Source organism: Martes martes (genome assembly GCF_963455335.1).
Source record: "Martes martes genome assembly, chromosome: 16".
Taxonomy (NCBI): Eukaryota; Metazoa; Chordata; class Mammalia; order Carnivora; family Mustelidae; genus Martes; species Martes martes.
This window is the reverse complement of record NC_137904.1, coordinates 2,384,888-2,412,656: the sequence shown is the minus strand read 5'-3', so window position 1 is coordinate 2,412,656 and position 27,769 is coordinate 2,384,888. Positions and strand designations below refer to the sequence as shown.

General features: G+C 55.3%; 3 protein-coding genes across 6 annotated transcripts; 1 reads left to right on the top strand and 2 right to left on the bottom strand.

Annotated features, from left to right (window-relative positions):
* Positions 1-224: 224 nt before the first annotated feature.
* ATP1B2 (ATPase Na+/K+ transporting subunit beta 2) lies at positions 225-6,476 on the bottom strand. Of its 3 annotated transcripts, XR_013968114.1 has the most exons (8): positions 5,765-6,476; positions 3,902-4,030; positions 3,444-3,548; positions 3,145-3,350; positions 2,861-2,917; positions 1,984-2,082; positions 1,612-1,865; positions 225-432 (listed from the first exon to the last, which is right to left on the bottom strand). XR_013968114.1 is itself a non-coding variant. In XM_080825671.1 (7 exons), the coding sequence occupies exons 1-7, from the start codon at positions 5,874-5,876 to the stop codon at positions 1,701-1,703; spliced, it is 873 nt and encodes a 290-aa protein (XP_080681797.1). In that variant the 5' UTR covers positions 5,877-6,476; the 3' UTR covers positions 227-1,700. The 3 variants fall into 3 exon arrangements, 2 of the variants coding, with proteins under 2 accessions (XP_080681797.1, XP_080681798.1); XM_080825671.1 differs by having other exon boundaries at positions 227-1,865; XM_080825672.1 differs by having other exon boundaries at positions 227-1,865; positions 3,145-3,329; positions 5,765-6,106.
* Positions 6,477-14,133: 7,657 nt separating this feature from the next.
* On the bottom strand, positions 14,134-18,067 carry SHBG (sex hormone binding globulin). 2 transcript variants are annotated; one of them, XM_080825650.1, is made up of 9 exons: positions 17,905-18,067; positions 17,204-17,352; positions 16,950-17,041; positions 16,556-16,745; positions 16,088-16,249; positions 15,699-15,861; positions 15,421-15,557; positions 14,747-14,954; positions 14,134-14,299 (listed from the first exon to the last, which is right to left on the bottom strand). In XM_080825650.1, the coding sequence occupies exons 1-9, from the start codon at positions 17,918-17,920 to the stop codon at positions 14,151-14,153; spliced, it is 1,266 nt and encodes a 421-aa protein (XP_080681776.1). In that variant the 5' UTR covers positions 17,921-18,067; the 3' UTR covers positions 14,134-14,150. The 2 variants fall into 2 exon arrangements, with proteins under 2 accessions (XP_080681776.1, XP_080681775.1); XM_080825649.1 differs by having other exon boundaries at positions 17,204-17,986.
* A 390-nt stretch (positions 18,068-18,457) lies between these two features.
* SAT2 (spermidine/spermine N1-acetyltransferase family member 2) lies at positions 18,458-20,081 on the top strand. The gene is made up of 6 exons (XM_080825686.1): positions 18,458-18,770; positions 18,895-18,946; positions 19,061-19,144; positions 19,237-19,338; positions 19,537-19,577; positions 19,712-20,081. The coding sequence occupies exons 1-6, from the start codon at positions 18,705-18,707 to the stop codon at positions 19,877-19,879; spliced, it is 513 nt and encodes a 170-aa protein (XP_080681812.1). The 5' UTR covers positions 18,458-18,704; the 3' UTR covers positions 19,880-20,081.
* The last annotated feature ends 7,688 nt before the right edge of the window (positions 20,082-27,769 follow it).

Here is a 27,769-nt window from a genome sequence, read left to right as displayed (position 1 = left end):
TTGCTGTACAGAGGGGTTGTAGGCTTCCTGCCTCTCTTGCGTGGAGCGATCTCAAAGACAGCGCAGGTGAAGGGGTGATCTGGTGCCTTGGACACCGGATCCAAGCCAGAGCTGGGAAGGAGGCCTGGACAAGCCCCGAGGGACCCCCACCCGGCACCCCCACTCCCCTTCCCAGAGCCCTTCCAAAGGCTCGGCAAGGAACAAGCCTGCACGCAGGGCTCCGTGTAGGATATATATTTATATACAGAATTGCTCTCTTTTTATTGTACTTTATCCTCTTTTTACAGTAGATCTGACACAGGCATTGTATAACTGCAGAGAGACCGTGGGGGCGAGGGCAATGCAGGAGGACACGGGGACCCGAAGGGAAGAGACTCCGATCCAGCGAGAGGGGAAGCAGGGAAGGGTCCGTCTGGGGATGGGGTGTAGGAGCTGCAGTGTCAGAAAAGAGACGGACAGTTAGAGAGGGCGGAGACGAAGCGCGCTATCGCCGGACAACGCCAGAGGCCCCTCGTGGAACATTCTATGGGCACTATGGGTCGTTTCAAAACGTCAAGGGGTCTGAAGGAGATGGGGGCCGAGACATTCAGAGCCTAGACTGAGCGGCTGTTTGCAACGTTGGGGCTGACATGCAGAGGAGAGGGAGGGAGTTAGGGACGAGCTGCTAATGTGCTAAGAGAGACCGGAGAGAGGCTGGTGGGGGCAGCTCGGGCCCAGAGGGGAAGGAGGTGAAACAGTCCCATAGCCAGCTGGCGTTTCCAAGGTGGCCACTGGGGACCCGGCCAAAACGGCTGCCCCTCCCCCAGGGCTCCGGGGAAGTGGAACTTGAAGGATATTCTGGGAAAACAAACAGGGAGAAGTGAGCCATCAGCCAAAACAAAGTGGACGTTCAGCCTAGGTCAACCCCATCCCTCTGGGGGTGTGCCTCTTTGGGTGACAGGAAGAGAATTTTCAAGAAGAACCAACAGGGACTCCTCTTCCAGACCCTGGTTCCCAGCGCACGCCGTCACCAGAGGGTGGGAAGACAAATGTGCCAGAAAACACGGGAAAGGCCACAGAGCCACCTCGTCCTGGATGACAAACAGTTGTCTTTCAAAGGAGGGAAGGGGGGTGGAGAGGACATGGGGACAGGCCGCAGGGGGAGCCGGATACGTCAAAAGCCACCAAGGCAGGGGCTATGTGGATGAGGCAGGAGGTGCGGGAGACACAGAGAAAGGGAGAATGGAGTGTCTGCAAGCTGGGGCTGAACTGAGACGCGTGTGTGTGTGTGTGTGTGTGTGTGTGTGTGTGTGTGAGAGGAGGATGAGTGTGAAGGCAGGTGTGAAAGTAGGCGGGTGTGAAGGTGGGCAGGAAGGCATCTTCTATAGTTCTCTGGGGACAGGAGGCTGTGGAGACACCCCACTCACAGCTAAAACAGAACCAGAACAGCTCCTAAGTCCTCTGGGGCCGTCCCGGGATCCCGTCTCCCTGCCTCTGACCGAGCTGGAATCAGGAGAGGAAGGGGGGGGGGGGAGGAGGCCGGGAATCACAAATGGCCATCACCAGGCGGGGTTCACAAGTAAAGAAAAGGAGTGGGGCTCAAACAAGTCATAGCTCTGTTATAAAAAATACCTTTGGGGCGGGCGAGGGAGGGATCAGGCAGGGTCAGGGACATTCCAGAAGCATCCATAGGAAAGAGGTGGGGGCAGGAGGAAGGGGCCTCAGGTTTTGTTGACACGGAGCTTGAAGGCCACGCGGCCGGCGAACTTGTCCCGCTCGTCATCCGTGGCGATGTTGGCGGCGTTGACCCGGCATTCCACGTTCACCTCCACGTTGGGGGTCACGTTCAGGAACTTGACGGCCACCAGGGGCTGCGTGTAGTTCACCTGGGCCAGAGGAGGAGAGCGAAGGTCCAGGACCGCCTCGACTCAGCCTCCTCCCCAAGAACCACCCCCCCTGCTCCCCTAGGGGTGCCGCGAGTGTGGGCCTCCCACCAGGACTTACGTGGAACTTTTTGCCATAGTAGGGGAAGTACATGAGGTCGATGTTGCCGTTGGCAGGAAACATGACAAAGTTGCCAAGATTCTCAGCATCTTCATCACGCTGTGGGGACGCAGGAGTGGGGTGGAGCATGTTAGGGGCGCCGGGAACCCAAGAGCTCTCCAGACTTCCCTCTGCTCTTCCTTCAGCCCAAATAATTTCTGTCTCCGATCAGTCTCCCTTGGGCTGTGAGCCTGTGTGTGTGTGTGTGTCTGTCTGTCTGTCTGTCTGTGTCTGTGTGTGCCTCCTCCATCAGACTGGGAAGTCCTGAAGGGCGCTCATGATCCTGACGCCCCCCACTGCACTCCCACACCAAGTTCTTACCCCAGTCTCAGGAATCGGTTTCTGGAGCAGAGCCAAGAGAGAACAGACACATGAGTAAGGGCTCAGTAGGCAGGGAGGGGGCTGTGGTGGGAGTGAAGAGGGACAGAAAGCTTCTAGAGACGACGGAGGCGGGGTCCGAGGACGCTGAGTCGAGGTAGGTAGGGCTAACTACCAGACGCCTAGAAAGTACTGAGGAAGGAACAGGTGAGCTCCAGGAAGGAGAGCGGAAGTCAAGGCCATCAGGGACTAGACGAGAAGGTGGAGGTTAGGGATAGAAGCCAGGGGCGGAGGCTTGGGTGGAGTCAGATGGGTGAGGCTCCTGCATCCTAAAGAGAAGCGGGGGTGGGAGGGGGGGAGCCCCTGGGGAGTTTGAGCCACATGGGGACTCACTCTTACCCCCTTGTCCCTATAGTGACGGGGCCTCTGACAGCAAAGAAGACACGGAGAGATCCATGAATTATGTGGAAACCGCGAAGGGCACACAGGTGGGCAGGTGGGCAAGGCCAGAAAAACTCACCTTCCCCACACAGGTGACATTCATGCTCTGATTGGCTCCTGCGTAGAAGTTGATGACCTGGAGGGAGGAGAGGGGGATGAGCTTGGCAGAGACACACATATCCAGCCTTGCCCCCACCACGTCTCAGCCTCCCACGGCCCCATCTCTCTTGCTCTCCCGGCCACTCAAACATCCCCAAATCTCCCTAATGCCCAGGAGCCCCAGTGAAAGGAAGCATCTGCCAGTGGAGGGTGGCCCCAGCCCCCTCCTTCTTCCTGCTCCCCAGTGGCCAAGGTCACACGTACCCGGTTCATCTTGATGAAGACACAGGGCTGCCCAGTGCTGTAACCGTAGTGGGTTGGGTCCCCGATGCCGGAGCAATCCCCCAGCTGGGTTCGGTTGAACTGACAGGCACGCTTCGGGTAGTTGAGAACCCCATTATCCGGCTGTTCATAGTAGCGCCCCGGGCGGCAGACGTCATTCTTCTGGGCTTGGATGGAATCATTGTAAGCTAAGGCAGTGAAAGAGAGAGGGTCATGGGCCCCATGTTCTGCCTCCTGGGTCCTCCAATGCCCTGTCCGAGCTCCCACACCGCCACACTCACGCTCCAAGAACTTGTTGAGCTTCTGAACGTGCTGGTCCCAGCTCTCGGAGTCACTGACGTTGACAATGACATCAAGATTCTCGGTCTTGGGGCGAATCATCAAGCCTAGAGCCCACGAGGGCGGGAGAGGAGAGGACGTATTTACGAGGAGGGACCACACACAGAGGGAAGAAAGTGGACACAGGGAGCAGCAGGGGGAGGGATGGTGGGATGAAGACGTGAGATCGGCCGCACAGGAGGACGATCTCCTGGGAACACAGGGCACCTTTCCGGGTCACAAAGCTCTCGGCTGCAGGAAACGGGAAGAAAGGCAGACTTCAAGCACGCCCCCTGAGTGCTCGGCTCACCAGAACCAAGCCTCTGCTAACTGTGAGTTCTTCCAGGTCTGTAAGGTCTTTTTTGGAGGTTTAGGGGGCACAGAGCCGGTTGATGGCTGGCGGGAAGCGTGCATCACTCACCTGGCGTGGCCAGTCGGTCCTGGTACTTGGGGGTATGGTCAGAGACCGTCTGCAGCATGACCCACATGGTGAGGGTGAACATCGCCGTGAGGAAGCCATAGAAGACGAGGTAGAAGAGGAGGATAAAGGCTAGGGAGGAGGAAACGGGGTCAGCAGGTTCAAGGCTCCCAGGATGACCTCGCCTATCCCCCACGCACCCGTCTCCCTCTCTGAGGTTCAGCACGGGGACGGGTCACAGAGTCTTGGGGACATCTTAGAGCCTTCCCTTGGGAGCAAAATGAGACAAGCTAGAAACAGGCAGTTGCGTCTGGCTTCCAGCCATGGCTCCCAGCCCCCTCCGGTCCTAGGGCGCAGTGAAGCCCAACCTTGCCGAGGCCACAAGAGACCTAAATTCTCGTTGCTGGGACAACCCCAAGTATAGGCCACAGTCATTCTGCATCCAATTACACTTCCAACTTCTCCACCATTCATGGCCTTGAAAAGGCACCACGTCTGTGATTGCTACATGGGTCCTCATGCTTAAGCTGTCCATCCAGAAAAAGGACTTTTTAAGCCAACTCTTATGCCGCCATTCACACCTAAACTCTCAGCCCATCCTTCAGACTGCAGACCCCCACCCTCAAACGGCAGAGACCCTGCACACGGCTCCTGCCTACCCACGACACCTCTCAGCTGTGCAGAACCTTCAACAGTCACACCAGCCCCAATTCAGGCACAGCCCCCAAGCCAGAGGTGGAGAGGAAAGGTGGACCGTCCCAGAGCCTTCCTGGTACAGAGCAGGTGCTTGGTGGATGTGACAAGGAACTCCGTCCCTCCTCAGCCTAGGGTGAGCGTCTGATGTTGCTACCACTCATGACCCCCAATCCTTCCATCTCAGAAGACTCGTTCCCCATGAAGTTTCTCCGGATTTCCCCCAAGCAGTCAGGGACTGCTTTACCCTGGACCTGTCTCCAGGGCCCCAGGGCAGGGCGGGGGTCGTGATGGGAATAGTATGCAATCAGTGTGGATGAATTGCAAATTGTGTCACCGCGGGGTCTCCTATTCAAGGCTTTGCTTAGACTTCCCAGCCTCACAATCCCTTTTGGAAGAATGCCGCCCCCCCCCCCTGCACTCAAGCCCAGCACCAGATCCCCCCACTACACACCTCGAGTCCTGCTATGGGTTGGGAAGATCCCAAGGCACCCCAGCCCCACAGACACGCTCTGCCCGATGATGTACGCCTCTCACCACCACTAGCATCCACTCCTCCCTCCGCCTGCGACATCTGAGCCGAATATCCAATCTCCAAAACCTCCTAGGGCCACCCCTCCTCAACAGCCCCCCACCCACAAAGCAGCACAGAAAAGCTCCAAACGTTCAGCAGTGGGATACTGACAACTTCCGCTGTGAAGAACCCCCCCCCCCACTCCCCACCTCTCCAAGACCCGCCCCCTCATGAATGTTCCCAGGGTCCAGGGGATGGGCACGAGCTAAAAATAGACGGGCTTGGCTAGCTAGTGAGAGCCAGAGGGAGGGAAGGGGCGCTCTTCTGCGGAAGGGGGGGCGACCGTGCGGAGCGGACCTGCCCCGGGAGGGAGCGCGAGCGCCACGGCGCGGACACGCGCGCACGGCCCGCGACCCCCCGCGCGAGGGGGCTCCGCGGGGGGCGGGAAGGCGGCAGTGACCTACTTTCTCCGCCTCCGCAGCGGCCGGCCGGGGAGATTAGACCGGCGATTCGGCCCCCTCCCAGGCCGGAGCCCGGCAGGGGGGCCGGACGCCGGGGACCCGGGAAGGGAGCTGGGGCCAAGCCGGCGGGACCCGGTGCCCCCCGGGCGTCGCCCGGAGGACCCCCGCCCCGCCCCTCGTGCGGCCCGCCCTGCGTACCCCAACTGGTGCCGGTGCGGCCCATGAACTGGTGCGTCCTCGGGTTCCACACGAACTCCTTCCACTCCTCAACCACCTGCCCGCAGCTCTTCTTCTCCTTCTGGATGACCATCTTGGCGGCGGGGGGCGAGTCCCGCGCGGGGCGGGGGGCTGCGGAGAAGCTGGGGTGCGGCGCGCAGAAGCCCCCCCACGCTCCGGAACGCGCGGGGAGCAAAGGCAGCGGGGGCGAGGGAGACCCTCCTCAGATAGGCAGCTGCTAATTCCGGGGCGCACGGCCACGCGCCGCGGGGTGCTGGCAGCGCGGCGTAGGATGCACGGATCCTAGGCCCCCCAGCTGCGATGAAAAGGGGGACTGTCAGATCAGGGGAGGATAGAAAGGGGAAGGGGTGCGGTGCAGCTTCACCCCCCCCAAAAAACCTTCTAGAATCAAAATGAAAAGGGATGCAAAACCAGACGGCTGCAAAACCCGAGCGAAACGCAGAAAAAATAGGGGTGCAAGGAGGCCAGGGAGGGTGGGGGAGGGGGCTGCCCCGAAATCCGAGATGCAAAGAGGCTATGGAGAGGGGCCGGGTGACCGCTCAAGGCTCTTCCGCCAAGCGGAGACGGCCACACCAGTGGTGGCGCGGCCGCGGGGGGTGGGGCAGGGACGCGCAATTGGGGGACAGCCAGGGATGGGGGCCCCCCAGGCGGAGGCTCCGCTCCTCAGCAGTGCGGGGCTGGCGGTCGCGGCGCGCCGTCTTTATACTCGGCGGCTGTGGGGGTGTCCGCCCCCTTCCCACCCCCAGAAGCCCCGCCTCCTCGCCGCTGGCCCGGGCGACCTCATACATATGCAAATATGGAGAGAGGGATTGGGTCCGCCCCCCTGCCGCCTCTTCGGGACCCGGAGGTCTCTCCCCTCCCCCCACCCCAGGTACTGGACCGGATCAGGTGGATGGAGGGGATGGAGGGCGTGTCGCGGCGGAGTGGAGCGAACGACAACCCCGGAGAGGCGTGGGGCGGGAGAGGGAAGCCGATCTGTGCTGAGAAGGGGCCCCAGGCCGGCCGTTGGAGACTGAGATCCGGAGACCGACAGGGCCAAATGTGAGAGGAATAGAGAAAGAGCCAGAGACCAGGACCGCCAGTAGGCACCAGCCAGGGTGTTAGACCAGGCCACACAGAGATGGACAGAGGTCACCGCAGGAGGGAAATCCCGCTTCGGGAGCAGCTACCGCCCCCCCCCACCATACCTCCTTCACAAGTTCCACAGCCCCTGGTCTTCTCCAAGCCCAGAAGCTTCCCCAGGTCCCCACCCACTCTCTGGGCAAAGTCCTTCCGGACACCACATTCCTGGCCCCTATCACTGCCCTGAGACCCCAGCCCTGGATCCAGATCTGCTCAGGTGTCCTGTCTCCCCCCACCCCCATGTCTGAAGTCCCCCTTCCCCACTTACCCATGTGGGTTGACAAACATTTATCAAGTACCTACAAGAGACCTTATGCAACTCTAGCCCTGGGGAGGCAAAGTCACAGTTCTCCCGGGGTTCAAGAGACCCACAGACTAGGAGGAGAGCACGGGAGCCTCTAGAGACCTCAACTTAAGAATCATTAGCTGTCCCTTTTTATCTCTCTTCAAATTTTGTCACTTTCCCTTTGAGGTGTTTCTGCTTTCAACTCTCGCTCAACATCCTTGGCTCTCGCCCTCCACAACGCCTCTCCCAACTGTCAGCCTCCCCCTCGAACGCTCTCCCCGGAGTCCAGCTTCATGGACTTGGGATCTGCTCAAACAGGGCTGGTGCTCAGAAGAGCCTTTTGCTCTGTTGTCAGTATCCTGTAACTCTTCCCAATTTTATCTTTGAAGTTGTAATTTGCAAGTCAAGTCCGATGGGACAATGGAGTATGCGTGTGCCCAGGGGAGATAACAGGTAAAATCCCACCGTGCTTGCGAGATTCGAAGCGAGGACAAGGTAAGCGTGTTATACATACGCCTGCACCACTCCGGGGGCCGATCGCTGAGAGGCCACACTTGACGTTCCAAGCCGACCTTGCTTGGAACACAGAAAGAAGGTGATGGCGTTCTAGAAGACATGGGTGACGGAGGCATGGTATTCTAACCCTTCTCGGTCGTGCTAGCTACTTCCTGACTCAGCCAAGCACTTCAGCTGGAAAGAATGACATGGAAGGAACGGGAGCACTGAGTTGCCCATAATTCCTTTTCCTTTCAGTCTTTCTGTGCTCGTCAGAAAGCTGAAGGTAGAAATATGGTAGTTTTTCTTTATTTCAAACAATGTTAAATAGCAAAAGCCCCCTGAGAACTCGAGGGAAGAATGTCAAAAAGGGAGGAAAACATTTTCTCTTTCAGTGCCTTGAATGGAACTTTTGCCCCTGCTTTTTGAACAGGGGATCCCACATCTCTGTCCTGCAAATTATACAGCTGGTTCTGCCTCGGTGCCTTCCGTAGCAGGCTCTGGATTCATTTTCTCAAGATACAGTTTTAATTAGGCCACTCCTCAGCTCAAAGGTCCTCAATGGCTTCCTGTTAGCCTGCAAGACGGAGTCCTGATTCTTTTGTGTCTCCTCCGGGGCATTCCACAATCTAGACCCAGCCTGTGTCCCCAGCCTCCTTTCCCACTAGGACCCAACGCGTCGTCCCCTGGAGCGGAGCCGGCCACTCCCAGGACAGGCTGTGCTTCCCCCTGACTCCACACCTTTGTCCATTTCATTCCCGCATCCTGGACGTCTGCCCGCCCTTCCGAGCCCAGCCCCACCTCCCATTCATTCATTCGATGCGCGTAGCTAACGAGCATTAACTTAGGGCCAGGCTCTGTTCTGGTCCCTGTGCTCCCAGGACTCCCGTTCCAACAAATAATAAAAACCAGCAAACAAACAAGATAATGCATTATAATATTATGCAGGAAAAATACAACAGGGTGATGTTCCAGACAGGCCCCGGATGGTCCAGGAGGGCCTTACTGAAGGGTGTAAGGGTCAGTATGGGACCCGAGTAACCCAAAGGAGCCACGGGGACCTGTGGGAGAAGACTCTTCCTTCCAGGAGGACGGAAGTGTAGTGCGAAAGCTGGCCTCTGATGACGGAAGGCAAGATCAGTACAGCAAGAGATCCCAGAGGGAGGCAACAACCAGATCATACGGGTCTTGGACATAGTTTGGATTAATCCAGCCATCACAGAAGTAATTCTAGGGTTGGTTTGTTTGGTTAAGATTTTATTTGCAAGGGTGCCTGGGTGGCTCAGTGGGTTGAGCCTCTCTGCCTTCGCCTCGGGTCATGATCTCAGGGTCCTGGGATCGAGCCCCGCGTCGGGCTCTCTGCTCAGCGGGGAGCCTGCTTCCCTTCCTCTCTCTGCCTGCCTCTCTGCCTACTTGTGATCTCTCTTTCTCTCTCAAATACAGAGAGAGAGAGAGACAGAGTGTGAGTGAGAAAAGAGTGAGCAGTAGTGGGGAGCAGGAAGGGCGGCGGGAGAGGGAGAAGCAAGCCTCCCGCCGAACTGGGAGCCCGATGCAGGGCTCCATGCGGGACTCAGTCCCAGGACTCTGGGAACGTGACCTGAGGCGAAGGCAAATGCCTAACTGACAGAGCCACCCAGGCGCCCCTAATTCTAGGGTTTTAAGCAGGGAGCGACCTGATGAGATTTCATGAAAATCACCATGACTGCTGCGTGGAGAACGGACCACGAGAAGCAAGGAGACCAGTGGGGCAGGCTTCGCAGGAGTCCCTACAGGAGACATGGATGTCCTAGATGAGGGGAGCGGGTTTGCAGGTGGAGACAAGAGGGAAGGTTCGGGATCTACATTGGAAGGACCATTGCAGGAACCATGGGGTGACCGAAAGAGAGCAGTCAAGTCCAATGCCTGGGTTTTCTTCTGGAGTAACTGGGCTGACAGCTCTCGTGGTGTATTTTATCTTTTCTTTTCTTTTTTTTTTTTAAGATTTTATTTATTTATTTGACACAGAGAGAGAGAGAGATCACAAGTAGGCAGAGAGGCAGGCAGAGAGGGGGGAGGGGGGAAGCAGGCTCTCCGCTGAGCAGAGAGCCCGATGCGGTACTTGATTCCAGGACCCTGGGATCATGACCTGAGCGGAAGGCAGAGGCTTAACCCACTGAGCCACCCAGGCACCCTGTATTTTACCTTTTCTAATCAGACTCTGAGCATTTAGAGAACAGACCTTTTGCCTTAGACTTCATGTATATCCTCCGAAACCCAAGCAACACACAGAGCTACGGAAGATAAAAGTCTGGTTGCTGAATTGTGCTTCAGCATGGAATGGCTCCTTCTAGAAACCACAGGTGAGCCCACTTGCTCTTTCTTTCCTCAGGCAAGGAGCATTGAAATGACCCAGGTGCCATCAGAGAGATGAGGCCTGGTGCTGTCCTCAACCCGCATGGCCCGGGGATAGGCTCCAAACCTCTGGCTTTGTTTCTGTCCTGTACACGGGCTCCCTTGGAAAAGAATGAACGCCTTCTGTGCATTTCGGGGTGAGGCCAAAGGCACCTGGGGCACCCATGTACGTTCTTCTTCTCCTCTGGGTGCGGGTCAGCATGAATGAGGGCAGGAGGGAGCGTGCTACCAAATGCAGCATTAGTATTCACGGGAAAATACGGTAAGGAAGGGAGGGGGAGTCAAAAAGCCGATACAAGGGGCGCCTGGGTGGCTCAATGGGTTAAGCCTCTGCCTTCGGCTCAGGTCATGATCTCAGGGTCCTGGGATCGAGCCCTGCATCATGCATCATCGGGGTCTCTGCTCAGCGGGGAGCCTGCTTCCCTTCCTCTCTCTCTGCCTGCCTCTCTGCCTACTTGTGATCTCCGTCTGTCAAATAAATAAATAAATAAAGTCTTAAAAAAAAAAAAAAAAGCCACTACAAACCTCCAGCCTTTTCCTGGAACCCAGTCATCTCCAGAAAGGAGGAAATGAATAAGTCCTCCCACATCCCCTCTCCCAAATCCAGCGGCCGTCTTGAGGTCTGTGCCCCTTGACCCTCCTCTCACCTCCCAAATCCCACGGATTCAGCTATCTCGTACCCAACGAGACAGGTCTTTGCAGAGACAAGAATAAAGAAAGAGAACTCCAGCACACAGATATGTGGATGGGGGTGGGCGCTATTATTGAACAGGAAGAGAGTTTCAGCTTTCCCAGATGAAGAGTTCTAGAGATGGATGGGGGCGATGGGTGCCCCACACTGAGAAAGTTAAACGCCACGGAGTGATAAAAATAGTTAGGATGGTAAAGTTTAGTCAACCAGAGTCAAATTAAAAAAATTTTTTTAGAAGACAGTCGATTGTGGGGCAGCTGGGTGAGCGTCCGACTCTAGGCTTCATCTCAGGTCATGATCTCAGGGTCATGAGATCGAGCCCCGCATCAGGCTCTGCGCTCAGCTCGGAGTCTCCTTGTTTCTCTCTCTCCCCCTCACCCTACCAACCTGCCGAGCTCACGCTCACACTCTCTCTCAAATAAATAAAATTATGTTTTTTTTTTTTTAAAGATGGTTAATTGCATGTTATAGCACAACTGGGGGGAAAAAAAGGAGAGAAACACAGATGTTCTGCCACTGACCACTGACCAGACCGCAGCCCCCTCCCCCCAGCTCCTCAGGAGCACATACAAGGCCTCTCACCCTGTGGCCCAAGGAGCCTCCTCAGCCTGCCCTCATCCCGTCTCAGCCCGGCCCTGCACAGCCCTCCTCGTCTTTTATACCCTCAAGGTCAGACATCGATTTCAAGAACTATGCATGAGGTTAACGATGGCCAAGGAAGCAACGTCTCTCATATACTGACCGCTTCCTCTAGGCCAAGCTCAGGGCCAGGAATCTGGGCTCCGAGGTTCATGAGGTCTTCACAGCAAGCCTAGGAGTAGAGGGACTTTCCTCTTTTGGAGATGGGGATCGTGCAAAGTCAAGAGACTGAGGCGTTTGTTCAAGTTCAAACGTCGGTGGTTCCCCTCGCAGCCAGTTTCCCTGGCACTTCATAGAGGTCTCTGTTCAAGAACTTCACCGGTCCGCCTATCTCTCTCCCAAGACTCTGGTTCTCCAGGACGAGGAGTGAGACTTAGTCATCTTGGGGGTCCCTGTGGACTACCTGACATAGCTTGGCGTATGGTTGACAGCCAGTACTCAAGGCTTAAAAGAAGGGAAAGCAGAGGGAGGGAGAACGAGAAGGTGGGAGGGAAGAGACAGACCAGGCCTGGAGGCTGCAGGGTATGCTGCCAAGCTCTGGAAAGATCTGTAGGGGTGTGGGAGTGCCAGGGGACACTGGGCAGGCACTGGAGGTGCCCTTGGTGGGGCAGCCTGTGCGTCAAAGCAAAGTCAGTCTTAATGAAAGAGTGTAGACAGCTCTGGACGGTAATCAGGAATCCCGAAATCTAGGGCAGACTGGAGAAAGAGAGGTTGGGGGGTGCGGACTCCCAGATGGGGTGGGGTGCAGGGAGGAGGGAAAAGCCAGCTCCTGGGACAATCTTTGGAGACACGAGTTTAGGAGGCTGCTGCTCAGAACCACCCTCCGATGGGGACCCAGGTGTGTTCAGGGTCCTTTAACCCTCCCCACCGGCTCCCATCTGGGGCCCCCACGGGGCTGGTTTCTTTTCATTATTCAGGTCTTTGCTCAAGTGACACTGCCTTAGAGAGGCCGTTCCTGACCACCCGGCCAGTGCCTCCCGTCTACTCCTGCCCTCTCTTATGTTACAGGATCTTATTCCCTTTACAGCACTGACCACTATCTGAAATGACCTCGCTTACTTGTTTTTCTTCTTCATGGGCTCTCCGCCCCGCCACCATACCGTGAGTTCCGTAAGAACAGGGACGGTGGGGGCGCCTGGGTGGTGCCGTCGGTTTCCTTAAGCCTCTGCCTCTTGGTTTTGGCTGGGGTCCGTGATCTCAGGGTCATGGGATCGAGCCCATGTCGGGCTCCATGCTGAGCCGGAGTCTGCTACGGTTTCTGTCTCCCTCTCCCTCTGCCATTCCCTACCTCATGCTCCTTTTCTCTTTCTCAAATAAATAAATAAATCTGAAGAAAAAAAAAAAGAACAGGAATTGTGTCTGTCTTTTTCATCAATGCACCCTCAGTGCCTAGAACCGTGCCTGGTACACAGTAGGCGCTCGGTAAATACCACCTGAATGGACACATCCGATGGCCCAGGGGACCCGAGCTGAACCTGGGCTTCCTGGCCCTGCTCGGACCTCTCCAGAACACTCCACCTGCTGGAGGCAGCTGTAGACCCTCAAAGTCAAGACTGGGAGGGTCCAAGGAGAAGCCTGGGCTTTGTGACTTCCATCCACACAGGCTCTCCCGGAGCCTCCTTACCCTGGGGTCACTTAGGTCCTGGCCGATCCCTGCAGAAGGAGACAGCGGTCCAATGAGTGACTCACCCTGTTGCCGGGGTGACTGGTAGGAAAATCATTTTAAGAAGCCAAGAGGCTGGGATCCCCATGGGTTCTGGAGATGGAGGATGGGTGATCAGCTCTAGAGAGGGGATGAGGATTGAGAGGTGGGGACTGAGGGATGGAGCCCCAGGGCTCTCTAGGGGGCTGGGGTTTTGGGCTTGAAGGTTTCCCAGGAAGCTAGGGGCTGAGACGGGAGGGTGCCCTGGGTAGGAGCTGGGACACCAGGACTCTGCAGAGGTCTGGGGGCTGAGGACAGAGTTGTTCCTGGATCTGCTTTTCCCAGCTGGGACCAGCACAAGCCAGCTCTTGTTTAATGGAGTAAGAGACGAATTCGTCGGGGAATGCAGCAAGTGGACCAAGACAGGGAGAGAGGCAGGCTGCTTCTCCCTGGGCGCCCCTCCTTTTTTCCTTCCTCCCTGTGGTTTCTACCCCTTTTCCCAGAACCCTGCCCCCCTGTCCCTACGGCTCTCTCACACCCCCTGCTGCTCCTTCCTTGCACAGCAGTGGCCCATTGCAGGGACGACCGAATTCCATTGCTTCCCTCCCCTCTGGACCCCGAGCTTCCACGCGGGGTCCACGCCGGGTCCACACGGGGTCCACACGGGGGGACGGGGAAGTGGAACTTCCACAGGGAGTAAATGCTGGGAAAGAAAATTACCTGTATGTGTTGTGTGTGTGTGTGTGTGTGTGTGTCCTGGCGCTGCTGTACTCTCAGCCGGAGAAGTCACAGCTCTTGGGAACCTTGCCTTGACCCCCAACTAGGTTAAGGTCTCTCCAAGCTCTCACGATGCTTCCCTTTATGGCGCTTACCGGTTTCCAATCATCCACTTACTTGAGAGTCTTTGCTGGATGCCTGCCTCCCGCGGGGGACCGTGAGCACCAAGAAGCCGGGAACCAGGGTGTCCTTCCCTCCTCAGTCCAACCCGCCGCGCAGCAGGGCGCCTGGTACATTGCAGAGGTACCGTGAACCGTGGTTGAGAATTAATGAGAGACGTTCAAGGCGATTCTTAGGTGGGGATTTAATGGGTGGTGTCGGTGCCATTGTTTGGGCCCTGGGGACAGCTGTGGGTCCAGATGTCCTCACTTCTGCTCAGGGCCCGGTCCATGTCCAGCTTCTGGCCTTGGGCCCAAAGGCCATTCAAGCAAAAGGAGGCAGAAGAGGTCTCTCCTACACAGAGGGGGCCCAGAGGGGGTATTAGGGCAACTTGGACCCACAGGCTGCCCCCCACTTTCCCAGCTCTCTGACTTAAGTTTTTGGGGTTTTTTTAAAAGATTTTATTTATTTATTTGACAGACAGAGATCACAAGTAGGCAGAGAGGCAGGAGAGAGAGAGAGGGGAAAGCAGGCTCCCCGCTGAGCAGGGAGCCCGATGTGGGGCTCGATCCCAGGACCCTGAGACCATGACCTGAGCTGAAGGCTGAGGCTTAACCCTCTGAGCCACCCAGGCATCCCTGACTTAAGTTTTTTAAAGCACTTCTTTCTGCTGCCCCTTATTCCTTCTCTTCTTGTGGTCTTTCTTCCCCATTTCCAGAGGTTTCCTTCCCCTAGAACACACGCCCGCCCGTCTTGTTCTCGCCCTCTATTTCCCTCGGTGTGCGAATGTCCCCGTCTTACCTGGCAGAGCCCCCAGGAAGAGGCGCCCCTGCGGCGGGACCCAGAGCTTGAGGAAGGAGGCCAAGTCCAAGTCGGGCAGAGCAAGGATCTCCTTCTGAGACCCCTGGTTCAAGACCACACCGGACGCAGCCAGCTTCAGCTGAAGAGGGAGTCCCAAGACCAGGGGCAGATTCAGGTCCGGCCCCGTCCCGGAGGACAACACCACCTTCTGCAGAGTGTGCGGGACAGGGATTGGGGGGTGGAAAGAATGAACCACATCCACTCCCTGGGGCCCCATCCTTTATTGCCTCAATTTTCCCAGCTTGATAGTCCATAAACCACACCTGTCCCAAGTCAATACAATCCAGATAAAAGCCATTTGTAGGGGTGCCTGGCTGGCTGACCTGGCAGAGCATGAGACTCTTGATCTCGGGGTTGTGAGTTCGAGCCCCATGTTGGGTGTAGAGATTCCTTAACCACAAGATCGAATTAATAAGTAAATAAAATGTCACTTGCTTGCTGTGGGCAGCTTCGAGATGTGTCTCTGCCCCCCGCCCCCCTGCACCTTAAGTTTTCTTTCTTTTTTTTTTTTTTTTTTTTTTAAGTTTTCTTAACATACAGTTTGGAGTCCCCCTCCCCCCCGCCTCCACCCACTGCTCCTGGGCTCTGCCGAATACAGCCAACATCCCTCTTACTTGATCTTGGAGGTGGAGGCTGAGCTGAGAAGGGTTTTCTGGGGTCCCAAGGGCAAGGAGGTGGCCAGAGCCTGCTGCCTGCTGGAGTCCCAGGTCCAGAGAGAAGGCCCAGGGCTCTGCATGAGGCTGGGGAATGTCTGGGTGGTGGTGCGGGGAGAAGAGATCCCCGTGAGGACTCAAGCCTGGGGACTCACGGACGGGACGGAGGCAGCGGGGGCTGGAAGGAGACGGGGGAAGGCAGACACAGAGCCAGCTGCTCGGGGAAGAGCAGCCTTTACCTTGGAGATTGAATTCTGCACGAGTCCCTGGAGGGAAGAACGTTCCGGGTTGGGACTGCAAGGCACAGCTCTTGAGGCTCCTCGTAGGGACAGACCCCGAGGTCTGGGCCTGCGGGTCCAGCCAGGTACCCTGACGTAGGCAGCCGTCCAGGGCAGGGACCAGCTGGAGCCAGTGGAGAGAAGGGAAGAAGCAGGGATGTTGTCATCAAGACACGGGAGCCCCTGTCTGCCCTCAGTTGATTCCCCTCCGAGACACAAGCTCTTGGCTTCTCCCACGCAGCTGACGTGCCACCAGCTCTCGTGAAAAGTGTGGCCTTGGACTCCCACGGTCACCCAGCCAGCCACACTCTAACAGCTTGGTTCAGCCCCCAGCCCTGCGATGTCCTTACCGGCAAACGGAGGCTGGAGGGGGGGAGCAGGAGTCCTCCCAGGGCAATCCTGACGATGGGCTGGGGTTTGCTGGCCAAAGACCCAAACACCTGTCTCAGGCGCAGCACCTCCTCCCCATCCACACTCAGAAGGAGGGAGTCCTCCAGGACCCTCACCTCCACCTGCAGGGCGGAAGGAGCAGAGCCCAATCAGAGGCCGCTGGGGCTGCCTCCGCCCCCTTCTCCCAAGCAGCCGCGTATCACAGAAAGAACATGGACTCGTGGAGTCCGCTAGCATCCTCCGCTCACTCGGGCCGTGAGCCTCAGGACGGCCCTCCAGAAAACTGGGGACGGGCACAGTGAGGCCATGGAGGTTGTGTGCAGATTGAAAAGGCGACCGTGGGAAGGGGATGCCCAAAAACTCCTTTCTGCTGCGTTTCCGCGGACCAGCTCGGGACACGCCTCCCCTCAGGACCAGAGCTGGCTTACCTGGTGCCACCTGCCATCGTCCAGCCGGGGCCCAGCACTCACAGTCACCTGTGCCAGGTGATTGTGCAGCTGGATCTCGGACCTGCCATCTCGAAGTGCCAGCACAAACCAGTCATCCTCTGGGTTGGTGTCGCCGTAAAAAATCACTCCCTCTGGATCCCAGGTTTGAAGCTCAAAGGAGGAAAAGCTTCTGGAAGGAAGAGAAGGAAAGACTGCGCATGCAGCACGCCCTCTGCCCTCTGGGTGTAAAATGGGGAGCGCCCTCTGGGTGTAAAAGGGGGAGCGAGTGGGAGGCTGAGGGACAGGGAGGGAGATAGGAGAAGGAGAAGATCCGAGAGAGGGAAGGTAGGGTCAGGGTCGGGGACTCCAACAAGGGGCTGGGTCAGCTTCATACTTCCTGATCTTGGTGAAGTCAAAAGTCATGATGGTGAGAGGCTCTTGTCCTGAGCCACTGCTGAGGTGCACAGCAGGGGGGTCCTGGATCCTCTGTCAGCAGGAGAAGAACAAACAAAGTAGAGTGAGGACTGGCCAGAGATGGACGGAAAGGCAGGGCGGCAGGGAGGAGAGGAAGGCAGGAGCAGAAGCCAAAGTGTAGGTCGCTTAAACACGCGCGTGTGCATGGAGCACCCCATCCCAAGACTCCTGCACCTGGGCGGAGAGACCATGTCTCAGGGCCCGTCCCTGGTGGCCAGGAGGTGGTAGCAGCAGCAGCAGCAGCGACAGCCACCCGGGAGATGTGGCCAGCGGGCCTCTGCCCTCCATGTTCAGCTGCGGTCCTCTCTGTGGCTCAGGGAGCTCTAGGGAGAATGTGTGGGGGCAGACAGCCTTTCTGTAGTTGTTGTTGGGTTAAAGGTTGCTCGGGGGGACGAAGCGGGGCAGGAGACCGGACACTGACCCTGTGGCCCCTCTGACCCCTCTGATGACAACTTGGGGGAGGGACCGATTTCCTCCACTACATTCCCCCTGCCAGGATTGTTTGTGAGCTAGAACAGTATACCCGTCTTCCCCTCTCCTCCTCTAGAGCCTGACCTGGCTCCTTCTGCCCCCCTGGGGAGGCTGCCTCTACGCCCCCCCTCCCCGCGAGGTCCCTGCACCCCAAGAAGCATCCTCTGTCAGAACTACAGCTGAGGGGCGCCTGGGTGGCTCGGCGGGTCAAGCGTCTGCCTTGGGCTCAGGTCACCATTCCAGGGTCCTGGGATCGAGCCCCACTTCAGCTCCCTGCTCAGCCGGGCACCTGCTTCTCCTTCTCCCTCTGCTCCACCACCCCACATGCTCTCTCTCTCTCTCAAATAAATATGATCCTTAAAGAGAGAGAGAGACAGAGAGAGAGAGGGGACTACAGCTGAGACCTCCAGTTCCAAACATCCAGCTGGGTGAGTCTGGCCAAGTCACTCCACCATGATGCTTGCTGGTGTCCTTGTTCTTAAAATGTGAAAAGTAGTAGCTGCTTTACGGGGTTCACTGGAAGGAGGATTCATTGCGATGACGCAGGCTCTGAGCTGTTCCCAGGCCTCTGAGGGAGGTTCTGTCCCTGAGTGTGATTTAGTGGCATCCACCAATAGAAACGCATCGCCCTCTCCCTGACCCGTTTTGAAATTCCAGAGCGCCCGAGAGAGGGGACACCCAGAGCCACTCAAGACCCCTAGGAGACAGCTCAGAGCTGGGGGGGGGGGGGGGTTCAGGAATCACCCGGCGTCGCGGGGCCCTTGGGTGGGCGAACGGGAGCGACAAGAACGGCAGAAAGTCACTGCACCCTTCACTTCGGGAAGGCCGGGGGAGGTGACTTTTGAACTGCCGGGTTTCACCCGCAGAGGCTGGGACACCCAGGCGACAACAGGGAGGGGGCGGGCAGTCCAGCCTTGACCCCTGCCCGGGGCCCGGTCACGGGGCTGGCGGCGGGGGGCAGGGCTAGGGCCTCGGGGCGGGCCTGCTCTGCCAGCTGATTGGCTGGCGCGACGCGTCCCGGGCGGGTGCAGGGGTGCGGCGCGGAGAAGCGCCCCCTCGCGCCCACCACTCCCGCAGCCCCGGCCCGCCGCGCCCCGCCCCCCGCTGTCCTGGCCGGGCGCGTAGGCCCTTTCGAGCCCCCCCCCCAGCCCCGTCGGACCGGAGGGGAGGGTCCCGGGCTTCGGTCCCAGCCCGCGGGGTCCAGATGGCCTCCGTGCGGATCCGAGAGGCGGAGGAGGGCGACTGTGGACAGATCCTGAGGCTGATTCGGGTGACGGCTGCGGGCCGGGAACCCGGGACCCCCGAGGGGGTGCGGGCGGCGCGGCCGGGGGAGGGGTGCGGCGCGGGGAGTCGGGGGCCCCGGCCCTGATCTGGCCTCTGTCCCCGCGCCGCAGGAACTGGCCGAGTACGAGAAACTCTCGGACCAGGTGAAGATCAGCGAAGAAGGTGGGTGCCCAGGCTGGGGAGGAAGGGGGGAGGGGGCCCCCGGGCCCGAGCTCCGGGCCCGGCGGGCGCACACCCAGGCCCTTCTGTCTCTCTGCCGCACCCCCACCTCCGCAGCGCTGAGAGCGGATGGCTTCGGGGAGAACCCTCTGTACCGCTGTTTGGTGGCAGACCTTCCTCCCGCCCCCGGGGACCCGCAGGGTAAGAGCAGCGGGGCCTGCGAGGGTCCCCCGCCCCGGCGCCGGCAGAGGTCCGTCCCTGGCGCCCAGTGCCCTCTTCTGTCTCCATCCCAGGGCCGCGCGTGGTGGGGTACGGGCTGTACTACTTCATCTACAGCACGTGGAAGGGGCGCACCGTTTATCTGGAAGACATCTACGTGACCCCGGAATATCGGGGTACCGGAGTGGGGCCGGGCGAGGGGCGGGGGGGAAGCCAGCCAGACCCAACCCCCATCTCCTGCCCCCTAACCCCAGCCTCACGCCCTCCTCTGAGTGCCTGCAACGGAAACAACCCCTCCTCCCCCACCCCCACCCCCACCCCCACCCACCCCCACCGCCCCCTTTTTGTCTTCTCTCTTTTTTTCCCCACGACAGGTCAGGGGATTGGCTCCAAAATAATCAGAAGGGTGGCGCAGGTGAGGAGAGGGATGGGGGGTCCCCAGGTTGGCCCTGGAAAAGCGAGCACGAGTGGGAGGCACAGGGGTCACCATGCAGGGGGAGAAAGCGTTTCCTTTCGGGAAGGAAAAGTCAGCGACGTCCTCTCCCACAGGTGGCCCTGGATCAGGGCTGTTCCCAGTTCCGCCTGGCCGTCCTGGACTGGAACCAGAGAGCCATGGCCTTGTACCAGGCCCTGGGAGCCCAGGATCTGACTGAAGCGGAGGGCTGGCACACCTTTCGCTTTGACGGAGAGGCCATGAGGAAGTTGGCGGGAAAGTGAGGCCATTCCTTGCGGATCTCCGCGGTGGACCTTCTCCTCTTGTGTCCCACTTGTGTGTGTCTCCACTTGTGTCCCCCGGGGCAGGCCTCTGAAGGAAGAGAGGTTGGGAGTAACTGTACCCAAAATATGGACAGAGCAGAATTGGGGGAGAGGCCTTCCCACCTCCTTGTTGAGGGTGAGAATTAAAGGAGAATGACTGCGAGTGCGTGACTCGATAAGTTCAGCCATCCCGAGACCTTTCTGGAATGGTCTGGTCTCCTGGTGAGGGGGGGCGGGGGGGATGTGGCTTCTGGCCCTAAAGGTGGGCCCAAGACCATGTTCACCCTCAGAAGCCAGAGCGTTGGCTGTAGTGTATAGAGACGAAAAGAGCAAGGAGGCAGCTTGCACATCAGGCTGGTGGGTGTCCTTTTGGGACCCAGACAGAGGCCTCCAGTGTCTGGACTGCAAGGTGCGGGACCCCAGGCTGAGGCCCGCCCACTGGCTCAACACCGAGAGCAGGCCGCCCCCTGCTGGTGGAGTCCCGACGGTGCTGGGAAGGGACACTCGCCTCAACTCCCCCGCCCCCCCCCAAAATCAGTTCAGCTCACCAGCGCTTTTTCTTTTTCAAAAGTCACAAAGTCCTTATTTTCAGTTCGGCAAACCCAAAACAGAACGTTAGACCCACGGAGAGAAGGGAGACAAGCTCCTGTCCTACTTTCGTAATATTTTATTACACAGCTGCTGTGGGTTTCTGGTAGGAAAATTGGAATGGATGTAACATCAAAATAGAATCCGTAGCCTTAGTTCTCTCACTGCTATTAACCCTTTGGTATCAACTTTTCAGATTTTTTTCAATGTCTATATATGCACATCACTAGCTAAGTGAGTAGAAATGGGATCATATACTTTTTTTTTTTTTTTTTTTAGTGAGCTCTACACCCAGCACGGGGCTCAAACTCACGACCCCGAGATCAAGAGACGCGTGCTCTCCCGTCTGAGTCACCCGGGCACCCCAGGATTTATGTCTTTTACGTATGATCAATTTATCTAGCGATGCTTTTCTTAACCTTAAATTGCATCACAGTGCATTATTTCCGGAAAAACACACGAACAACCCGAGGGAACGTAGTCACCTCTGAGGAGAGGGTCTGAGGGGCCAGGGGACAGCTTTTCCCACTTAGCAGGTTGAATCTTCTGAATTTTGTGCCATGCCCATGTATCACGTCTTCAAAAAAAACAAAAACAGAATAGAATACTTTAAACTTTAAAAGTTAATGCAGAAGAAGAGGTCATAAAGTGGGAAGCAATATTGCCAAATTTTATCTGGCCCCACCCTGTTTTGCCTTGGCTTTTGGAGTTTTTGGTTTCCATTCGTTACTCTCTTGTCTCGCCCCTCCCCACCCCCTTGGCCGGTTTTCACCGGGTGTCCCCAGTCCAGCTCACTCCGTTCTCCGCCAGTCTCAACTTGGGTTCCTGCCCACTTATCACCTCATTAGCTTCCTACCAGCTGATTCTATTAGATGTTGGGCCTGATCCTTATGAGGTGATAAGGACCTGGGTTCTGGCCTTGGCAGCTAGAACAAAGGGGAGGGCACTGAGGCGGAGGGCTTTTTAGAGGGAACGTGGAGGGGCACCTGGGTGGCTCAGCCGGTTAAGCATCTGACTCTTGGTTCTGGCCCGCTGGGGCGCTGCCCTCAGCAAGGAGTCTGGCTTGAGATGCTCTCTCCCTCGGCGGCCCCCCACCCCCTGCAACTCTAGCTCTCTCTTAAATAAATCAAATATTTATTTTTATTATTTTTATTTTTTTTTTAAAGATTTTATTTCTTTATTTGACAGACATAGATCACAAGTAGGCAGAGAGGCAGGCAGAGAGAGAGAGGGGAGGAAGCAGGCTCCCCGCTGAGCAGAGAGCCCGATGCGGGGCTCGATCCCAGGACCCTGGGATCATGACCTGAGCCGAAGGCAGAGGCTTTAACCCACTGAGCCACCCAGGCGCCCCTCAAATATTTATTTTTTTAACGTATCTTTTTAAAAAGATTTTTTATTTATTTACTTAAGAGTCCGCACACGCACGAGAGAGAGGGAGAGAGAAAGAGCAGGTGCGTGCAGGCGGAGGGGCAGAAGAGGGAGAGGGAGAAGCAGGATCCCTGCTGAGCAGGGAGCCCAAGCAGGGGCTCCATCCCGCCGAAGGCAAATGCTTAACCCACTGTGCCACCCAGGCGCCCCAATAAATAACATATTTAAAAATAAAATAGAGGCACCTGGGTGGTTCAGTGGGTTAAAGCCTCTGCCTCAGCTCGGGTCATGATCTCAGGGTCCTGGGATCGAGCCCCGCATCGGGCTCTCTGCTCAGCGGGGAGCCTGCTTCCCTTCCTCCCTCTCTGCCTGCCTCTCTGCCTACTTGTGGTCTCTGTCTGTCAAGTAAATAAATAAAATCTTTAAAAAAAAATAAAAATAAAATAAAGGGAGCATAGAGGGGCACTCAGCTGGCTCAGTCGGTGGTGCGTATAATTCTTGAGCTCGGGGTTGTGAGTTCCAGCCCCACACTGGGAGTAGAGATTACTTAAAAAAATAAAATCCTTTAAAAAGGGGGGGGAGCATAGAGAAAGCGTAACTAAAACGTCTCTCAAATCCGTGTACATCCCTATGTCCCCTTCCACTATCATCTTTGCAAATTGCGCAGTGTCTTAACTGACCTCCTCCTGTAACTGCCCCCTTCCATGAGGTTATCAGTACTTTTTTTCCTATCCTAGATACACATTATATTATATGAACAATCAAATACTTCTGTGAGGCTAATAGAAAAAAACAGCAGTCTTGCAACTCCCTCCTTTTTTAAAGACAATCACTTTCAACTGAATGTTTGAATTGTGTTACTATGTTTTGTCTTGGATTCATCTGCTTATCTCAGACTAAAAATAGCATGCCAATGTTGCTACTTCTCCTCCCTTCTGTTTCAGACTTTAGCTATTGACTTCCCACTGCTAACTCTCTTTTCCACTCCCACCATCACCCCATCCCCATTTCCCATCATCTCACGCTTCCAATATTATATCATAATTCCGGCTGGATCTGTTTAGTGTTTATGTATTATGACGATGCAAATGCTCTTTACAGTTGTGCCCTATGGATAGCTTTTTTTTTTTTTAATTTTTTTAATTTATTTATTTGTTAGAGAGAGAGAGCGAGCGAGCACGGGCAGACAGAGTGGCAGGCAGAGGCAGAGGGAGAAGCAGGCTCCCCGCCGAGCAAGGAGCCCGATGTGGGACTCGATCCCAGGACGCTGGGATCATGACCTGAGCCGAAGGCAGCCGCTTAACCAACTGAGCCACCCAGGCGTCCCTGGATAGCTTTTTTTTAAAAAAATGATTTTTATTTATTTATTTTAGAGAATAAGAGAGGGGGGAGCAGAGGGATGGGCGGAGGGAGAGAGAATTTCAAGTTGACCCTATGCTGAGCACAGAGCCTGACCTGAGATCATGACCTGCGCTGAAATCGAGAGTTGGATACTTAACAGAACGAGCCATCCAGGCGCCCCGCCATGTGGATAGATGTAGTTGTCTTTCTTTCCCGAACCATTTTTGTTTTTTCTGGAGTTAATAGTTACTTTGTCCTTTATGTTTGTTCGGTTCCTTTTCTGTGTACTCTAACTTATCCCCAAATTCTCCTTTAGTTGTGTTAATGAGTTCTTTTTCCAAAGATTTTTATTTATTTATTTGACAGAGAGAGATCACAAGCAGGCAGAGAGGCAGGCAGAGAGAGGGGGAAACAGGCTCCCCGGCGAGCAGAGAGCCTGATGCGGGGCTCGATCCCAGCACCCTGAGATCATGGCCCGAGCCGAAGGCAGAGGCTTAACCCACTGAGCCACCCAGGAGCCCTGAGGCGATGAGTTCTAAGGATATACAAACAAGTAAGGAATCTCGTCTCTTCTGTTTGAGAATTTTCTCACAGAGCCTTTAGACCTGTTCTAGCTGCAAGAGGCTGGTCCTCAGTCCACACTGCTGGATCTCCCTCCACACCCATCTTGGGATTCCCTTTTCGCCTCTTGGATTAATCTCCTGTTTCCTGCAACCTATCTCTTTATCTTTTTCAGTTTATTTGGTGGAGCTTCTTAGGAAAGGGCGCTTGGGAAGTAATTTTGTTGGGACTTTGGGGCAGCTGGCTGCCTCAGTGGAAAGTCATGAGACTCTTGATCTCAGGGTGTTGGGGTTGTGGGTTCAAGCCCTATGGTGAGTGTAGAGATTACTTAAATAAAAACTTTTAAAAGTTGTTGGGACCTCGTAAGTCTGAAAATGTCTTTGTTCTACTCGTGTGCTTTGTTGACATTGTGGTTGGGTATCAAATACTAGGTTGGAAATAATTTGCACCAAGAATTTTGAGGGCATTTCTCCGTTGTCTTCAAGCTTCCGGTGTTGCTGTTAAGAAGCCTGAAATTTTTCTTATTCTGGAAAATGAAATGTCGTATGAAGCCCATTTTCATTTTCCTTCTCTTTTTGCCCAGTCACAGCTTTTAGGGTCTTCTCTTTTCCTAGCCTCCTAAAATCTCACATGGGAATGTTTTCGTGGGGACACAGTGGGTCTTTGCAACCTAGAAGCTCATCTTCTTCGGTTATAGAAAAACATTTTTTAAAAAGGCTTTATTGGGGGGGGCACAAGTTGGGGGGAGGGGAAGAAGAAGGGGGAGAGAGACAACCAGGCTCCCCACTGAGCAGGGAGCCCTACATGGGTCTTAACCTCAGAACCCTGAGATCAAGACCTGAGCCAAAGGCAGACGCTTAACAACTGAGCCACCCAGGCGCCCCAAGATAAATAAAACCTTTTTTTAAATAAATAAAATCTTTAAAAAAATGAATAAAAATAAATTAAAAAATATATATTGTCGGGGCGCCTGGGTGGCTCAGTGGGTTAAAGCCTCTGCCTTTGGCTCAGGTCGTGATTCCAGGGTCCTGGGATCGAGCCCCGCATCGGGCTCCCCGCTCAGCGGGGAGCCTGCTTCTCCCTCTCCTTCTCTCCCTGCTTGTGTTCCCTCTCTCGCTGTCTCTCTGTCAAATAAATAAATAAATAAAATTTAAAAATAAATAAATAAATATCTTTCAAAAGATTTTATTTATTTATTTTAGAGCAATAGTGTGCTCACACACAAAGTGGGGTGGGGGGTGGGTAGAGGGAGCTAGGAAGTGTCAACCCGACTTCCTGCTGAGTGTGCAGCCTGACACAGAGCTTGATCTCAGGACCCCTGGGATCATGACCTGTGCCAAAATCGAGAGCCTCCCAGGCGCCCCATCCCCTGTAGTTTTTTTTTTTTTTTTAATGCTTTTCTTCTTGCATAGTCTTTATTTCTTCTAAACTATTTTTCTTACTTTTTTAAAATTGTTATTTTTTTTCTCTCTCTCTTTTATTTTTTTTCGGGGGGTGAAGCTCTTTCATTTAAGAGGCTTTCCTCGAACGTCGGGTAGTCCTCAGCTGTGTGCTCATAATTAAGACGGGGACACTAAGGAATGATCAGAAACTGTGTGTGTGTGTGTGTGTGTGTGTGTATGTGGCAGGTGTGGGGACGCATGTTCTCTGTGGACGTTACTATAGGGCGATCCACTGGGCCATTTCCTTGAGGAACCCCTAAGGCCAGTATCTTTAGGTCTTTTGACTCACCTGATGAGTTTTCTCAGAAGACTCTTCCAGACCCCGGTCGGAGGGCATCAGCCTGGCTGTCCATATCCTTAGAGCTGGGTGAAGAAGAAGTGTGGGGCAATTGTCAACATTCAGCACGTAAATTTTCACATAGTCCCCGCTTTCAGTAACTTCCCAACATTCTTCTATCAACCTACACATCTTTCTGTCTTTCTCGAAATCTCTGTGTATTTAGAAGTCCGAAGACAAGCCATGCCTTGCCTGTCCCGCCAGAAGTCAGCTGAAAATTCTGCAGTGGCTCCCACAGCTCTTGGCAGAAAATCCAAACTTCTAAACATGTTCCAGCCTCTCCAAGCTCGGACCCAACCCTTCCAGCTGTGAGCTTGCCTGTCTAGTTGGTTCTCACCATGTCAGACTCTTCGTAAGCACCTCAGAAGCACTGCGCGTTCCCCCTCTGGGCCGCCCGCACAAGCCGTTCCCCTGTCTGAAACACTGTTCCCTGTTCTCCCACTCCCATCTTCTGCCTGAATGGACTGTGACTACAGCGGATGGACAAAACGTAAACCTGAGAGCATTGTTGGTGTCAGAGGCTTGGTAGTCTGTGAGCGTGCCATTTTTTTTTTTTAAGTTTTTTTTTTTTTTTTTTAATTTGACAGAGATCACAAGTAGGCAGAGAGGCAGGCAGAGAGAGAGGAAGGGAAACAGGCTCCCCGCTGAGCAGAGAGCCGGATGCGGGGCTCGATCCCAGGACCCTGAGATCATGACCCGAGCCGAAGGCAGAGGCTTTAACCCACTGAGCCACTCAGGCGCCCCGAGCGTGCCATCTTTAAAACAAAATTCAGTCGCTCCTATTATTTAAGAGGCCAAACTCAGGGGCGCCTGGGTGGCTCAGGTGGTTAAGCGACTGCTTTCAGCTCAGGTCATGATCCTGAAATCCCATCATGATCCTGGAGTCCCAGGATTGAGTCCCGCATCGGGCTTCCTGCTCAGTGGGGTGTCTGCTTCTCCTCTGACCTTAACCCCTCTCGTGCACTCCTTCTCTCTCTCTCAAATAAATACATAAAACCTTAGGAAAAAAAAAAATAAGAGTCCAAACCCAAACTCTTCAGTCTCACAGCCAGCACGTTTGATCATCTGCTCCTCTTAGTGACTCAAACTCCCTCTCCCTCTCCTTGTCAGAATTGCAGAATTGCTGCTAGTTCTTCACCATCTTTACTGTCTCTCCCTCCCTATACTTACTGATGCCCAGAGATTCTGGAAGGCTTCTCTCTCTCTCTCTTTTTTTTTATTTTTATTTTTAAAGATTTTATTTGAGAGAGAGAACAAGCACAGGTAGGGGGAGTGGGAGAGGGAGAAGCAGACTCCGCATGGGACTCGATCTCAGGACCCCAGGATCATCACCTGAGCCTAAGGCAGATGTTTATCTGACTGAGCCACCCAGGTGCCCCAAGTCACCTCTTCTTCTGCCAGCACTTTAAATACTGCTGTAGTTGCACGTTCCGTCATGGACCATTTCGTTCCTCCATCTACACTTCTCTTTAGAGATTTATTTTAGTTTTATAGCTTTAACTATGACTAATATACTAGATGATTCTTGCATCCACCTCCCTAACCAAGACCTCTTTGGACCACGTACCTGTGTGTCCACTGACCTGCAGAACATTGATCCTTTCCTTTCACTTAATATTAGCCAACCTGGGTGCGTGTGTGTGTGCCTGGGTGGCTCAGTTGGTTAGGTGTCCGCCTTCGGCTCAGGTCCTGATCTCAGGGTCCTGGGATTGGGCCCCATGTCAGGCTCCCTGCTCAGCGGACAGCCTGCTTCTCTCTCTCCCTCTGCTGCCCCCCCTGCTTGTGCGCGCGCGCGCTCTCTCTCTCTGTCAAATAAATGAGTAAAATCTTAAAAAAATATATTTGCCGTGCTGGGAACCGTGCTAGGTACTGGGTATACAATGATGGGCAAAAACAGACCCGGAACCCAGTCTCTGATGTCTTACATGGCAGAAGACAGACACTGGACAAATTATTAAGAGTACAACCATGGGGGCGCCTGGGTGGCTCAGTGGGTTAAAGCCTCTGCCTTCAGCTCAGGTCATGATCTCAGGGTCCTGGGATGGAGCCCCACATCAGTCTCCCTACTCAGCTGGGCTCTCTGCTCAGCAGGGAGCCTGCTTCCCTCTCTCTCTCTGCCTGCTGCTCTGCCTACTTGTGATCTCTCTCTCCCTATCAAATAAATAAAATAAAATCTTAAAAAATAAAATCTTAAAAAAAAAAAGAGTACAACCA

Excerpts from the sequence above, each read along its gene's own strand:
- SAT2 (XM_080825686.1), top strand. The coding sequence starts at position 18,705 with ATGGCCTCCGTGCGGATCCGAGAGGCGGAGGAGGGCGACTGTGGACAG. Across the intron at positions 18,947-19,060 it reads GGTGAAGATCAGCGAAGAAG|CGCTGAGAGCGGATGGCTTC; the intron begins GTGGGTGCCCAG and ends CCACCTCCGCAG. Across the intron at positions 19,578-19,711 it reads TAATCAGAAGGGTGGCGCAG|GTGGCCCTGGATCAGGGCTG; the intron begins GTGAGGAGAGGG and ends CCTCTCCCACAG.
- ATP1B2 (XM_080825671.1), bottom strand. The coding sequence starts at position 5,876 with ATGGTCATCCAGAAGGAGAAGAAGAGCTGCGGGCAGGTGGTTGAGGAG. Across the intron at positions 3,351-3,443 it reads GCTCAACAAGTTCTTGGAGC|CTTACAATGATTCCATCCAA; the intron begins GTGAGTGTGGCG and ends TCACTGCCTTAG. Across the intron at positions 2,918-3,144 it reads TCTTCATCAAGATGAACCGG|GTCATCAACTTCTACGCAGG; the intron begins GTACGTGTGACC and ends TCCTCCCTCCAG.
- SHBG (XM_080825650.1), bottom strand. Across the intron at positions 17,042-17,203 it reads GACATGGTCTCTCCGCCCAG|AGGATCCAGGACCCCCCTGC; the intron begins GTGCAGGAGTCT and ends TCCTGCTGACAG. Across the intron at positions 14,955-15,420 it reads GCCTCCACCTCCAAGATCAA|AAGGTGGTGTTGTCCTCCGG; the intron begins GTAAGAGGGATG and ends CACACTCTGCAG.